We start from the raw sequence: 15,115 nt of genomic DNA, 5'->3' as shown, positions 1-15,115 counted from the left end.
GCCACGGGTTGTGCGACGGCACCGACAATGAAGGAAATGAGACCCCCAACTGGGCATCTGATACCCGTATGGCTTCACCTCTGGCACTGGTACTGAGAATAAGCTGTAGGAGTTCTTGTCTTTCACAGGTTCATATAGAGATGATGTGGTGCCAGGGAGGAAGTGGGTGAAACAAAGTTCAGGCTCCAAGTCAGTAAGTGTTGAAGCTGGGTGAAAGCAACATGGTTTATTCTATTTCCCCACTTTTTATGTATTTGGAATTTTCCTTAATAAATGAAAAAGAGAGATTCGATCGGAGTGAAGGAGAAACCAGAGTGACACAACATCTTCCACCAGAAGAGGGCAACTGCGGAAGACCAAAGTCACTCTGAGCTCTGAGACCAGGAAAGGGCCTGGAACTCAGGCCACTCCTTGAAAATGAGTTCTGTCACATGCCAGGCCCAGAAATAAGCACCCACAGCCCGAGATCTGTCCACATTCACACGTTTATTTGGGTTTAGAGACAACACACAAAAAATACTTTGATCATACACAAGTTTATATTTGGTAAGAACAGGCTGACACACACTTGTATATTTCATTTAATGTTTTTCTGTCTTTAGTAATGGAGTGATGCTGGGACAATGTTGACACTGTTCAGAAACACCAGTTGGGAAGAGTATTCGGCACACACAACTGATAATCACACGGTGTTTGCATTTAGCACTTGGAAACAGGAGAGCGCATGCAAGATGACACCCAGTTTGAGGGCCCTTGATTTATGTCCTGCCACTGTATTTACACCTGTGCATTCGCTGTCCATATTCTAAGGCGTGGCACCTACTCCAGGGCCCAGCAGAGCCAACACCTGCAATGTTGGCAATTTATAACACTCCAAAATTGGTTTCTCAGAGACAAAGTAGCGGTCACCTTGTATTTTGTGAAATCACACAATTCTCAAAGGCAACTGTCAGGAGGGGGTTAGCTGAGAGCATGTTCTCTACTAGAGCTGATGTGGAGGGCATAGTTTGGAGGAGAGAGAGAGACAGAGAGAGAGAGAGAGAGAGGCAAATGAAGTTCTCAAAACATCAAAGTTCAATAGAGCTACCACAGAGAAGACATACCAATAATACATTGTACAAGCTGTTACAGCAACACACGTTCATTGCAACACTGTACAGTTCAGATGTAAAGTGCACAATCCCAATTTGAGGTGACAAGACAGTACTATCAACATAATAATGGCAAAACAGTCACACACAAAATTGTTTTCCTTATCTTCCCTCACATCCTATGACACTACACTAAGTATATATCATTTATAGTTCTCAGATAAAGATATACTATACTTTGTTCAAGTATTACAAATAATAAACATGATATTGCTGCATAAATGAAAATGGCCATGTTAGTTCTGATTAAAGCTAAAACCAAACGTTCCTAAAATGCATAAAGAATGGTCTCACATAAAGACCCTTGGCATTGGGAATTTGGGCTGATGTTCAAAACCGTCTCCCTCTCTTTTCCTTCTTTCTTTGGTTCCTTTTCCCCTCCCTCTCTCCCTCCCTCCCTCCCTTCTTCTCTAGAGTGAATTACAGATCCACCTTAAAGAATATTTATTAAACTACTGGGACCTGCTGGGATTCTGTTTGCCTCTTTCTCTGGGCTGCGGTTGGTGAGGATTTTCCTAGGTTCCCAGCAAATGGTTGGAGGCTCAGGATGGATGGCAACTGTGTGCTTAATTCTCAGCGGCCCTTTCCAGAAAGGAAAGGGTTGCCTCTGTTAGAGAAAGCCTAAAATGGGAGGCTGTTCCTTCATGAAAGTCTGCAGCCTAACCCTCTTCCTAATTGCCAAAGGGAACCCATTACTTCCCAGACAAAGAGTCCAAAGCCACATTTACATCGATGATAGTGTTTTTGTATATAACCTGGGAGAAATAAGGTAGAGGCAAAATCATGATTTCAGGTGGTTGCATCCTATGCTTATATTACGGGACATTTTTATCTGCTAAAGGACAAAGTCTTCCTTCTTCTGTACCTGGAGTCTTTCTGCCTACTGAACTGTCCTGTCCATAGAAAAGGTAGAATGTTTCAGGATATGTATCTGGGGTCTGCACATAAAACACTGCAGCTCTCTTGTTAGCATTTAGAGTCTGACAATGTGTGGCCCCATAAATATCTGCAGTAGCTTCTGTTACTTCATGCCTCTCCATCAGGTTTGCAGGGAAGGAAAGATGATTTTAAAATAGTGTCTTGGATTCTAAACATTGCTGTATATTCTGGTCACTCAGAGCCTTGGTGGGAGATAGATCAAAGAAGGTCTTAGGATATCTCAAAACTAGAGTGAGGAGGCTCACTTCATGAAGGAAGGGGATATTAGTTAATTTTTGGCATCCCAGTGACAGAGAGTCTGCCAGGAGAGGCTTTTGTGTGGAGAAATGGTGAGGGAAGGGGGCAAGCAGTCATCCAGGAAGTAAATGACTCCTTTCTGGACAGTAGCAATATGGTACCCAGGGCGATGTCATCATTGTCACACAGAGATCCCATCTCACATAGGTGAGTTTAACATTCTGGGCTGGTCACATTCTGGGGATGTGTTTCATTCTTCTTTGCTCGGGCTGATTAGGTTTTATTTTTATTTTTTCTAATTAATCCAAATGACCCAGTAAAGGAATACTGTTTGGGAAGATGCCTCAAAAGCCAGCACCAGCCTTCTGTTCCAAACAGGTCAAACTGGAGAGCAGAATACAGACGCTTCCCTAATCTAATCTAAGACAAAGCCTGGCCTCTTATGCTCCCAGGGTGGGCCTGCTAGGGAGAAATGAGGACGAAAATTTTAATGGGAAGGGACTATTAATTGTAGTTCTGGTAAATCATTTTTACCAATCTGCAGTATTCTTTTGTGTTCATTTTGAAATAATAACTTTAGAGATGTGATTAAGCCATAACAGGTACTGAAAGAAGGAATTATACCTTAAGAAATTTTGTGGGCTTATGTGTCAAAATAACTTTGCTAAGTGTTTTATTGTGCCTCCAGTAAAAGAAAGAGAAACAAAACTGGCTTAGGTTTTATTTCGGCCCCTGCAGTTTGCATAACCCATATAAAATAAAAATCTATATGTTACAAAATAGGATTTCTTTTTAATATATATATTTTCCTTTTGTAAAATTATATGTATTTAAATAGCTTTGAAATGTTACTATAGGTAAATTAGAAATTTTTCTAATACTATGAAAAAGGCAAGAGTTTTTACTGTCAACATATATTTTCTATTTACTTTTCCCTTTTCACGGCACCCAAAGAAGCTTTCATGATTCAGGGGCACTTTGGCACTGTTCAGTCCTACTACTCTGAGAAGAAAATAAAGTTTGACTTGCACACTATATTAAAAGTAAAGGAAGTATTTATAACAATTTTAAGCTTTTCCTTATTGACTAGAACACAGGTGGTTGTCACGAATTTCTAGAGAGGTATTCTAAACTTAAGAAAGGAATTTTAAAAGGAGCAATTTTTTTTTTTCTGATTTTTAAACAGTATTCTACTCTGACACCACAATATGGAAATAGATTCACTTTGGAACAAACTACAGATACACTCACACAGCTCAGGACAGCTTAACTGTCTACCTAGGGAATCGAAGTGGCTTGGTGACCTAGGTTATGACAAATCTTGTCCAAGGCGCTCTATTTCTTCAATCAGGAAATCAATGTCTTGGTGGGTAGCTGCAGGGTTTGAGACGACCATGCGGAAGAAGTTGACCTTGTCTCCTAATGGCTGGTAGCTGACCATCGTGGTCCCGAACTCCATCATTCTGGCTTTAATCACGGGGGCGACCTGTGGGGAGACTTATCAGAGCTGTTTCTCTCGGGGCCACCGACCTAGCGACAGTGAGCAGCATTTTCAGTTTTTAACCGAACAGAGCTATATTTATTTGCCACTGAAGGAACTGCCTTCCAGTTTTCATGGGATAAAAGGAGCAGAAAAGTTCAAAATATTCAAGACCAGAAAGGTGGTAAGAAGAGTAATGGTGAGCTATTAGGCATTTGCTATCTTGGCACTGATTTTCTAGATAGTGTTCTGGGAAAATGAGAAGAATCTACTATTGGTCCCAAGGCTAAATGACTTAGCAATACAACTACTGGAGTTTTTCTTCCAGAAAATATAGAATTATTGGAAATAAAACATAGTTTACAGAATTGTTACCCAGGCAAGCCTCAGTATCACGTGACGAATGAAGATAATAGACTTTTGGCAACTTTGTTAAGACCCTAAACTTTTCCAGTTTCTTTTTATTCTCCTTTTGCATTGCCTCTGTTTATAATACATTTTGAAAGATCCTGCTTAATAAGATGAAGAATCGGCTGGAGTAAAAATCTGAACTCACAAGAACCTGACATACAGAAGTGTACAATAGACAAGATTCTCAGGCCTGATGCGACTGCTCACTGGAGCCTTAGCAGTTACTCATGGGGTATGAAGTTAAGCTTAAGCTCTCCAGCTCGGCACAAAGGGCTCTGTCGTCCAGCTTTGAGGACCCGTCTTCACTGCTCACCAACATCAGTCTTCAGCTCTGACAAGACTAACTTATTAAACGCCCTTGGATATCCCGTGCCATCCGTGTTTTCAGCCCTTCACACTTGTCACCCATCTCACCACGTCACACTGGTTCTCTTTGCTTAGAATCCTTTCTCCTCCAGTTCACATCTGCACACTACAGGACTTTGCCACACTCCCACAGCTGCTGTAAAGCTTTTTCTGCTTTCTCCAAATCATTAGTGTCTTTCTTCTGAGCTGTAATGACATGATCCTGACCCACAGATTCTGCTTAGATGTGAATTTCCTGTTGGCCTCTTATTGAGGAGTAAATGCATTTTCTCTCTCTAACTCAACTGTAAGGTCCTGGAGGGCATATTTGGTGTCTTTTACTTTTTATGCTTCCCAGCACAGTGCCAGGTACATGTTGACGGCTTTCTTAGTTCTAATCGACTATGAAGAGTAGAATAATAGCAGCAGCTACCTAGGAAGTGGCACGCATGTACATTGTATCTAACTCAATACATGATCTGTTCACATATATTTACCATTGGAGTTTGCACATATAACATGTGATTTTCTTGTTGTTGTTGTTTTCAGTGCTGGAGATTGAACACAGGGCCTTGGGTTTGCTAGGCAAGCACACCAGCACTGAGCTATCTCCTTAGTCCTCTATAAAAATTTTCAAAATTTTCAGACAGGGTTTTGCTAAGTTGCCCAAGCAGGTCTCAAACCTGTGATCCTCCCCAGCCACCCCTGCACTGCACACCCCAGTAGCTAGAGCTACAGACATATACATGCCACAGGGTCTTGTCACCATCTGATCTTTCAGGTTCACTGCTGCAAATACATAGCAAGGAATGACAGAAGTCAGAGAAACTTTAGAGTTACTTGAGGTGTACATGGTCAGAAACTTAGCTGATGATGGGGACCATGCCTTAGATCACAACTGGATTCAGCTTAACGAAGGACAGTTGGATCGAAATGAATGGCAGTTAGATTCACGTTATGAACAGGTGACTTCTGAATATGAACTAATTAATATTAATACTAAGTAAGTATTACTTCACAATGTGGTTTTAATCTTCAGAGTAGTCAATGCACAAAATCAGTAAGTTCCAAATGAGGTCCAAGCACTTGCTGGTTACCAGACAAAGCCAACGCACTTTATCTCCACTTTACATTTGGAGGATAGTTTCCTCACCTAAAAGTGAAGGTGGTGAGGATTCCAGTGCTGAGATGATCTCACTCTAGATCGTTGAGTTTTATGTTCTTCCTGCCCCTTCCTTGTCCCATGGGGAGTTGGTGTAAAGAGAAATGCTTCTGTTGGGTGAAATCTTCTTTCACTTGAAGGATTAAGGAAGTATGCAGGACACTGGGTCCATCCCAGGGAATAAATATAAAAAAATTCAAGTATCCTGAGTTTGGGACTAGGTTCTGAAAATAGATCTACAGAGTATTCTAGCCAAAGGACATGGAATTTATTGCTTTGTGCTACAAGGCATGGCAAGTCAGTGTGTTTCTGGGCATAAATTAGCAAAAGAATTTTATTTCCACATGGCTGCAGAGATTTAGGGGAAAATGATATAACCTTTCCTTACTTTTATTTGTACAAGTCACCCTTGATCACTGTACTGATAAAACAATAATAATGATTTACTTAAGTGACTTGAAGTCTGAGTTCATTTTCAGGGCAAGCAAGCAAACCCACATACGTATGAGTGACACTAGTTATTAAGGACAACCATCTCTAACTTTTTGGATGGATGGAAATCAAAGGTCAAAAGATTAGGGTTAACAGCTACATCCCAAACAGATTTTGACATGAAGTGAAACCCAATCCCCCTATTCCGGAAGCCAGCTGAAATGCCAGGAGTCACAGCTGTCTAAGTATGTATGACTTTTGGTTCCTTCCAGAAAATGCTGATGAACAAAAATTATAATATCTACTTCACTGTTATTCACTTGTGGTAAGTTTAAAAGGAAAATAAAATTCTGTCTATTCTGATAAATAGGCATAGAGTTTTCTTCTGTTACTAGATTTCTGGGGGTTCATTTCTTGGTTTTCTGAATAACAAAAGCCAGTTTAGAAAGAAGGGCTGCATGTTGAAGAAATCACTAAAGATCTAATCAATATGAGATCTTTGGGGCTGCCTTAAAAGATTTAGGGGATTATTTTCTCCTTTGTGCCATTTGCTTTTCAATCCCTTAGAAAAAAATAACCAAGAAAGTATTCCTAAATTCAAATCCATATTTGTTTCCCTAGAAAGGCTCACAGTCATTATGAAACCACCTTAGAAGCTATCATAGAAATTTTTGTTGTGTGTTAAAAAGCCTTTTCGTTTCTGTATCTTGGAAACCTGAGAAGTGTTTGAAAAATGAGAACACAAAATAGGCATAAATAAGGCATCTTGAAATGGTAAAGTCTCACTAATTAAATTCCCCATTGACTCAGCAGATTTTAAATATGAGGCCACACTACTTCCTTATCAATTTACTATTAAATCCGTCACTAACCTTTTGAAAGTTGTCAATCTATGCAGAATTATAAAAGCTGAGTGAAGAGATGCAGATAGTGATCAAGAATAGTTAAAATTAAAATAACAGGGCGGGGCTGGGAGTGTAGCTCAGTGGTACAGTGCTTGCCTACTACTGGTGAGACGCTGGGGTTCAATCCTAGCATTAAAAAACAACCAAACCAACCAACCAACCAAACAACAGAAGAGGAAGAAGATGAAGAGAAGAACCGGAGACACAGAGGTGATGAGACATCAGCCTTTTGATCCTCGTTTGAGAAACACCTGCCCAGATCCTACCTGCCGCCCTTCCCTGTCTGAGGTGTGTCCTGTAGCCTTGTCCCGACAGGGCCTGAGGCGTCTGTCATCTACTCTGCCCAATGGCAGTGTATCACCTGCAAACTCACAGCTCTGCCTGGGCAGCAGGAAACTCACCCACCAGACTGTCATCTTTATCTCCTGAAGATGTCACTGCTTGATTAGTAATGACCATTTCTGTACTCTGGATGTCCAACCCCAAGCCAGTGCATGCTGCGAAAAGGCCCACTACTGGCTTTCCTAAATGTTGTTTCCCCTCCTTACTGTGGAGTATGCAAAAAACACCTGCTATAGACTGCATGTTGGTGTCTCCTCAAATTCACTCTCGGTATGATGGCGTTTGAAGTTGGGGTCTTTGGAAAGCTACATCTTCATAAATGGCATTACTGCCTCAAGATCAGACCCCAGAGAGCTCCTGGGCCCTCCTTCTGCCATATGGAGACACAGTGAGTAAAATGTCCATCTACTGATGTCAGGGACATGGACTCTGCCAGCATCTTGATCTGGGACTTCCTGGCCTCCAGAACGGTGACAAATAAATTTCTGCTGTTTATAACACTCAATCTTTAGTAGTTTGTCATGGTAGCCTGTAAACACTATGATAGTACTTTAGCTTAAAAAAGATTTTGAGTGCCTGATGTATCCCAAATCCCATTCCCAGGCATGAATTCTCTTGCTTCCCACACACTGCCCAGAAGCCTCTGCATCGCCTCTCATTCAGGACCTGTGTCAGCACTAAGAGAGTAGCAGGGATGATGCTTCTGTTCCAGCCGTTTGGAATCATGGCTGGGTTCTTGTAATATGGTGAGTGTGGCTGAAGAACTGAAATTTTAGTTGAATTTAATTCTGATTGATTTAAATTTAAATGCAAATAGCCACAGACAGCATTTATTATTGTAACAGACAGTGGAGATCATTGTAGCTCAGCTCTTATCTCTCTGGAAGTATGTCATACTTAATAAGGAACTTTACTGAAACTCAGAAATACTATGGACCCAGACAAGTGAAAGGTAACCTTGATAGTTCATTTGGTTTGATTTTCATGTTCAGATCTACACTGAATTCTCTATAGTACAGTAATGAAAACACAGTCAGAGAAAAGAGAAAGATCAGACTTCATTTTGCAATCCTCAGAGACTTTCAATTTGAATTACCAACAGCAGAAACATAGTCTACAGTTACACATTCTAACTGCTGTCCTCGGGAAATAATCTCCATCACCAGCACAGGTTATGTGATGTGCTCAAATCTAAGAAGCATTTGAGAAATTGTATTTAAATGCAGGGACCTCGGAATTGGACTTTTTCTCAGAAACAAAGATACTTTTTCTGTATATTCCCATCTTGGCCCATCCCTCAGCCCAGTGACAGTGAGCTGATTTAACAAATGAAACAAGTCTCACTCCTCTGTGAGTCTGCCTGCTTAGCAGGTGGATTCAAGAACTGAAGAGCAGTAAGAATGGAGACATTTAATTTGTAACTAAATAAATAAAGTCAGTCATTATTAAGACAATTTACACTATGCAGAAGCAGCTCCATACAGTTTCCGGGTGAAAAATGAGCGTTTTTCTCTCAAATGACTGTTAGACCCCCAACTTTTTTTTTTTTTTTTGTAACTTGCTGCTATCTGTTGTCCAATGTGACCCCTACTTCTTCTCTCTCACCTCCTGGGCTTGATATACTGGAAAGAACCAATTTACCCAAATTTCAGACACAACCACTCCCACTCCCACCCCAGACATGTGCAACACAGATCCAGGTTCTAGAAATTTCCTTCCATTTGTTCTCAGGTTGGGGCTTCTCAGCCTGCACTGCACACTGCAGGAACCTGCAGAGCTTTCAGAAGTATTCCCAGATCCATCCAAGAGCAGTCAGATCAGACTGTCAGGGTAAGATACGGTCACCCTGTTTACATAAAATTTCAGATGGCCCTACAGCACAACCAGGGTTGTGAACCACTCTTCTAGTTAGGAGACCTGGCTTAGAAGACCTTAGCTAGGCATTAAGTTTCCTCCTGAGGAGGAGTTTGAGTCTGGGCTGCTTACAGGCAGGTACTAATATTTATCAGCTTGTTTGGAGGGCTTTCAATCTATATAAAATCTTATTCTTGCCTTTGTACAGATGGGAATAAAGTCTGAAAGGTCGGCGAATATCCCTGGCTCCTCGGTAGTGGGGAAGACGGCCGGCCCTGCTCCCAGCAGTTACTGGCAGTGACTGGACAAGGATCTGTCTTTTACGGTATGTGAAGACACCCCAAACCAAACCCCAACCCCTTGAGATCCAATTCATCATCACCCCTAGTTTTCCTTTCCTATAGCACGTAGAGAGACGGACCCTGCATTTACAGTATCTCCCTTTGCTGTGTGTCGTAAGCCGTGGTTTACCCATGTTGAATGTGGGGAGCTGCCAAGGATTACAGATAAAAAGTGTCTTACTGACAGGGGTAGAATTTAAAGCTCACTCTCTCAGGCTCTGCAGTCAGACTTTCGGCCTAGTTTTGGGAAAGCTGCTCTTCCCCTGTTCATCACCCCAATCAGGCACCGAGGGAATTTAAATGATCTAAAAGCCATTGAAAGTTTAGCCTGGCACAGAGCACCCTCTACATGGCAGCTGTTATTATGGTGGCCCCTTGCCCTGCTATCTTCTAGGGTTGCTTGGTTCTAAAGACCCACAGCAGCTTTGCCCCTGCATCTCGAGAGGGTCAGCAACAGCTCTGCTTTCTAACCCTTCCTGACACTTGGAGTCTGTTTTGTGCTTGCACCAAAATTGAGCACCAGTTTTGCTTGGAGAATTGGCCAACTTCCAACAAAAGTTCTAGCTGCTTTCTGAATACCAGTAAGTAAAGATCATTGTCTAACTCTAATTTTAAGACACCATAAAGTCTCTCAAAAAGTGAGCAAGTAGAGCTGCAAGAAGCCTGGCTTTATTGGCTCTGTATTTCCTGCTCTGTTGTCATCCACAGTGGGGAGTGGGCTGAGAAGCCAAGGTGGATTTCTCCTAAGACATGTATATATCATACGAAGAGTACGCATGTGAAAGGCCCGAAGGAGCTGGCAGCACCCACCTTTGAGAGGCGACTCATTCTCTCCTCATTGTCCTCCAGAGCACGCAGACTGGGTGGTACATACCAGAAGCAGACATTTGTGTGCTGAGGCTGCACAGAGGAGAGTAAGATTCAGAACCAGCTTGAACTGCCAAGGTTGAAAATTTCAAGGACATTTAAAATCTATTAATTCCTCAGGTTCAGAATGCAACTTGTGTTTTTAAATCAGCAATTGCCTTTGGAGTGCCTGGCTTTCCCGACTGCTAGACTTACATGCGGATTTCAACTTCACTCTAACTTAGAAGTGCTACCCTGTCATCCACTGCTTCCCCTCTGCTGTGGTCCCACTCAGCTGGACAGCATCTTATTTACACCAGAAAACAGCAGTGGTAAGGACTGGAAGTGACTCAGCTTTTGAGGACTGCAGAAACCTGAGTACGTACCTTCCCATCGAACACCATCTCATATCCTTCTCGGTTTTTTATGATGTTGTATAAATACTCTGCCAGCTCCAGACACTTATCAATATGTGCTTCGAACCCAGTAGTGCCCTGTGGAGGGAAGAACACAGGTCATCAGCTGGGCTGAGGTGTGGGCAGGACCCTTGGCGCGGCAGTGAGCCCTATGGGCACCAGTGGCCACTCTGCCCTTCTCTGTCCACGCGGTCCTGGGACTTTCCCCACCCGAGTCTGTTGCCAGAGGCTTTTCTGGCACTATTTCCCCTTTAATGCTCTTCCCCTCAGGTGCTTTTGCTCCCTTTCATTACTGTTCTCCACAGCTGACTCCTTTTCTTCCTAAGCCTCCACTCCTCAGGCAATCATTTTGATTACTCAAGGGGAAAATTTGCCTCTGCAGTTCACAGACGTAATCATGGAGTCGTTAATAGCAGGAAGGCCGAGCGATAGGAAACCTAGTCAGGGCCCCCCAGGAGGTCTGTTTGGGCCCTGCCCATCTTATAATTTTCCCCTCCCAGACCCCACTGTTGTTCAGAACAAATGGGGAAAGTAAACCTGGGTGTCAGCTGACAGGCGAATGAACTCAGGCAGCACAAGAGCTTTGTGAGCTGTCACTCTGCCAGGCTCCTCAGCCTCCTTCTTAGGTGACCGACACAGGACTCATGTCTGACGGTTGACTATGGACACAGAGGTCTTTTAGTTTCCAGCTTTGGAAGCCCTGGCTCTGTACTTATGAAAAACAACACAGCAGCCTTAGGCCAGAGCCGTGGGACTGATTTCAGGACTCACTTCTCAAAATGGCTCTCCTCTGCTCTCCTTCAGCATTTACCGAATTCTGATGAGAGCTTGGGAAAACAGCTATGCTCATCCAGGGAGTGCTGAGAACTTGCCTACCAGTAGCCACTGCAGCATAGGAACATGATGGCCACTTCTCCTGTTCACTCATCCTGGTCACCTCACAGAATGGGGCATCCCCCCTGGGGCCGGGTCCCTAACATCTGAAGCATGTTTAAGCTGCACTGGAGAACTCTAGTGGGTCCCGAAATTCATTTCTTTGATGACTGCTGTCCCAGCTGATTGGCTCAAGGAAGCTGATGACTCCTACCAAGGGCTTGGGCTGCAGCTGAAAACTCAGGCCAGCAGCAAGGCCACAGCCCTGTCAGCATTTGGGTGCTAAGGGGTTCGTTTGGCCTGACCTGGCAGCTCGGGTCCACTGAAAATAGGCTCTGGGTGTGAAGAATCCCACAGGAGGGAGTGGCTCATGTACCAAGGATCCACTTTTCCTACAGACCAATGCACCTGTCCTAAGATGCTGCTTCTCACGTAGCTGCTGGCTGCCCTGCTGCTACCTCCGTTTCACTGCTGCCACCCTAGCTCAGGTCCCTGCTCTCCACATGGACTGGAGTTCCCTCCTCGCCCCGGTCAGCGTAGGCTCTGCATCTGCTCAGGCTGTGCTCCTGAGCGCCCGCCTGCCCTCTTTCTGCAATGCCCTTCTCCCAGCTCTACTGCTTGAGACCCTATTTATTCTACTGTCCTGTCTAAGCCCCATCTCAGAGGTCCTCTCTGGATAAAGCTTTCTTGATCCTCAAACTATGAATGAGCTCTCTCATTCTCCATCTTGCATCTGCATCTTTTTATGACCAGTTAGTCTATCTCAGATGACAGGGATTTATTTCTGCATTTATCTTATCCTGGCTGGAAAGCTGTAGCATTCTTATCACATCCCGCTCAGCACTAGGCACAATAACAGATACACAATAGCTACCTATTAAAATTCATTAATATTTTAGAGAGAAAGTGAACAGTCACTCTGCAAAAGATGCCAAACATCAATTTCTCTTCATAATTTTTCCTGTTTTTCTTGTCCTCAACCATTTGCCAGTCTCTTTGTTACCAATTAGAGAGGCCAATCACAGGAAATTACAAGAAAACCTGCCAATTTGTATAACCACATACAAACATGAAGATTTACCATGACATTTTAATCCCTTGTTGCAGACCTAAAAATGGGGGAATAATTTTAAGGCTTGTTTATTTACTATGTCTGCTGCTGAGTTTTTACCACTGAGAAAATTTGTCAACATGGAAAATCAACTCCTTGGATTCTATAATAAGGTGTGATGATACGAAGGCCTGCTTAGTAAGAACAGGCTTGCATTTATTATGGGTATGTAGAACACCTCTTAGCATCTCACATCAGGAGGCTCATTTTTGCACTGATTGGCACTAATGAAATTATCTTGGGCTTAATGTGATGGCTCCCATTGGGGCATTAGCTCCATTTGTCACTAAGAGCTTTGAAGAATGATAGTTTACACTTCAGCTTCACTTTCCATGTGGTTTATCCTGGTAAGGAGGAGACAGATTAACTGGAACACTTCATTCCCTAGGCACACTCTCCCACTGCTCTATTGTCTCTCCTCTTCAGTATTCTTTTTCTGATGGTTTCCTCTTCCATGGGGATGGGAGACAGGCCACCACAGGCACACTGCCAAGGTTCTTCTACCATGGTCGTCCTGGCCAGGGAGCTTTTGATGGGGTAATTCTGCCTACCTTTGACGTAGCTTGTAGGACTGAGCTTTTTACTTTAATAACTATCATTTCATTCTGTAGAAAAACATAGCTTTAGGCTGAAAACCAAATGGAAAATTCTGCCTTTTAGATGTCTAGGTAGTTGAAGTTTTGCATAAGAAATTAAAAAGAATATGTGCTTGCAAGTAATGTAGCAGCTGTGATTTTTCTTTTTTTTCCTCTTTCTTTTGCACTCCCCTCTTTCAGTAACTATTCCGGTAATCTAAAAACAGTGCCTTTGCCTTTAGTTTGCTCTTCGCCTGGTCTTGCACTTTGAGTTGCGCCTGATGCCCCCCAAGTTATTTTTCTAAGAACCAACAGGCAGCCCCATGCTAGAGAGGAGGCCCGGAAGGAACTGGAGCAGCAGGAACTAGGGTGCCATGAAAACACTTTTGTGTAAATAGGGCTAACAATCAGCATCTTAATAAAAACACCACAGGAAAAGAGGCAAAAAGAATGATCCCTGAAGCAAAAGAGCTCTTGCACATTGTTTAGAGATCAAGCTTTCCTCAGCTTACTGTCTGGTACTTGGGTCTGTAACTTTATAATTTCCACCAATCCACTGGATAAAACTTGCTTATTTTAAAACAGGTTGGGAATAGAGCAACAGTTCCTATCCCCGGCTTTCTTTCCAAGTGAAAATGTCTGCCCAGCGGGAGGAGCCTCATGAGGTGCCAGTTCTTGTCAGGCCCTCAACTTTGGGAAGAGGCGGGCGGAGCCTGAGCGCTGGCCCCTGCTGGCCATCGTGGAAGCGCCGCATCCTGTGCAGCCGCCTAACACCTCGCAATGCTCCGAAACCTTCAGTCGGAGCAAACACCGCAAACACCGGCGTGGAGACTTGCGCGAGAGCCACGCAGCGCAGCCAGCCCCACGCCGTCTGGGTTGCGTCTGCATCAGGAAAGACCATCTTCCCTCTAATTGCTTCTTCGGGCAGAACGCACTTATAGACGACTCCACGAGATCCATGCGGACCGCACTGCTTCTCTCTCAAATCCCTGCTTGGCTTGGTAACCTCTCTGCCTCTCCGAACCACGCAAGGCAATTGTTTACTTGGAGAAGCTTCACAAAGCACAGTACGTGGGATTCCCGGGTGCACAGGATCCCTGCCTCCACACAGATCCCAGGAAGAAGCCAGTGGCTGGCCTCACCCGGTGCCTCACTCCTGCTGACCAACCTACCCACTGGCTCCTACTGGCTTAAGCCTGTTAGCTCTCTGCGCATGCTGCTGCCTAAGCAAATAGCTAAATGTGTGGCCTCTACTCCACACACCCTCAGAGCAGGCGGCCACCTTCACCTCTCCCTTCCTTAGTTTCCCTGGACTTGGGTTTCCACAGCATGTACTGGTGGCTCTGGCTATTGCCTGCAGAAACATGAAACCAGGCGGAAGTCACTGGTTTGTAAATTGGGAATCCAGTCGAAATGAAAAATCAAATCGTTTACCTCTGCTGCCTGCTTACATTTAACATAAATATATCCTGGTGGGAGGCTGCAGTGAGACCCAGCCAGTGTGGTACACCATTGGTTACAGAGTGTGCTTTGCTGGGAGAGGAGAGATCACCTCAGGTAAACTCTGAGGTAAACTGAACTCATACAAAAGGAGGTAGTTAAGTATTTCTGAAGTTCTAAAAAGAGCTTTACCATGAAAGGTTATCTCTTAAAACATCAAAAATAAGTTCTCATAGTAGACGTGTTTGCATTTTT

The 15,115-nt window shown here is 43.6% G+C and overlaps 1 protein-coding gene across 4 annotated transcripts in view; it reads right to left on the bottom strand.

Annotated features, from left to right (window-relative positions):
- Positions 1-467: 467 nt before the first annotated feature.
- Positions 468-15,115, bottom strand: part of Gad2 (glutamate decarboxylase 2) — a 71,207-nt gene continuing 56,559 nt past the window's right edge. For 2 of the 4 annotated variants that reach the window (XM_087207156.1, XM_087207154.1), the window contains 3 exons: positions 10,832-10,939; positions 10,410-10,499; positions 468-3,813 (listed from right to left, as the gene is read on the bottom strand). In XM_087207156.1, the coding sequence (XP_087063282.1) occupies positions 3,637-3,813; positions 10,410-10,499; positions 10,832-10,939 (375 nt within the window). In that variant the 3' untranslated portion in view covers positions 468-3,636. The remainder of the gene's footprint in view (positions 3,814-10,409; positions 10,500-10,831; positions 10,940-15,115) is intronic. The other 2 variants (XM_087207155.1, XM_087207157.1) reach the window with 2 other exon arrangements.

The sequence above is a fragment of the Heterocephalus glaber genome, unplaced genomic scaffold (genome assembly GCF_053883595.1).
Source record: "Heterocephalus glaber isolate CG9 unplaced genomic scaffold, H.glaber_assembly_v1.0 deba00000768, whole genome shotgun sequence".
Classification (NCBI taxonomy): Eukaryota; Metazoa; Chordata; class Mammalia; order Rodentia; family Bathyergidae; genus Heterocephalus; species Heterocephalus glaber.
Note: the sequence above shows the minus strand (reverse complement) of the source record. Positions and strands in the feature narration are given on the sequence as shown.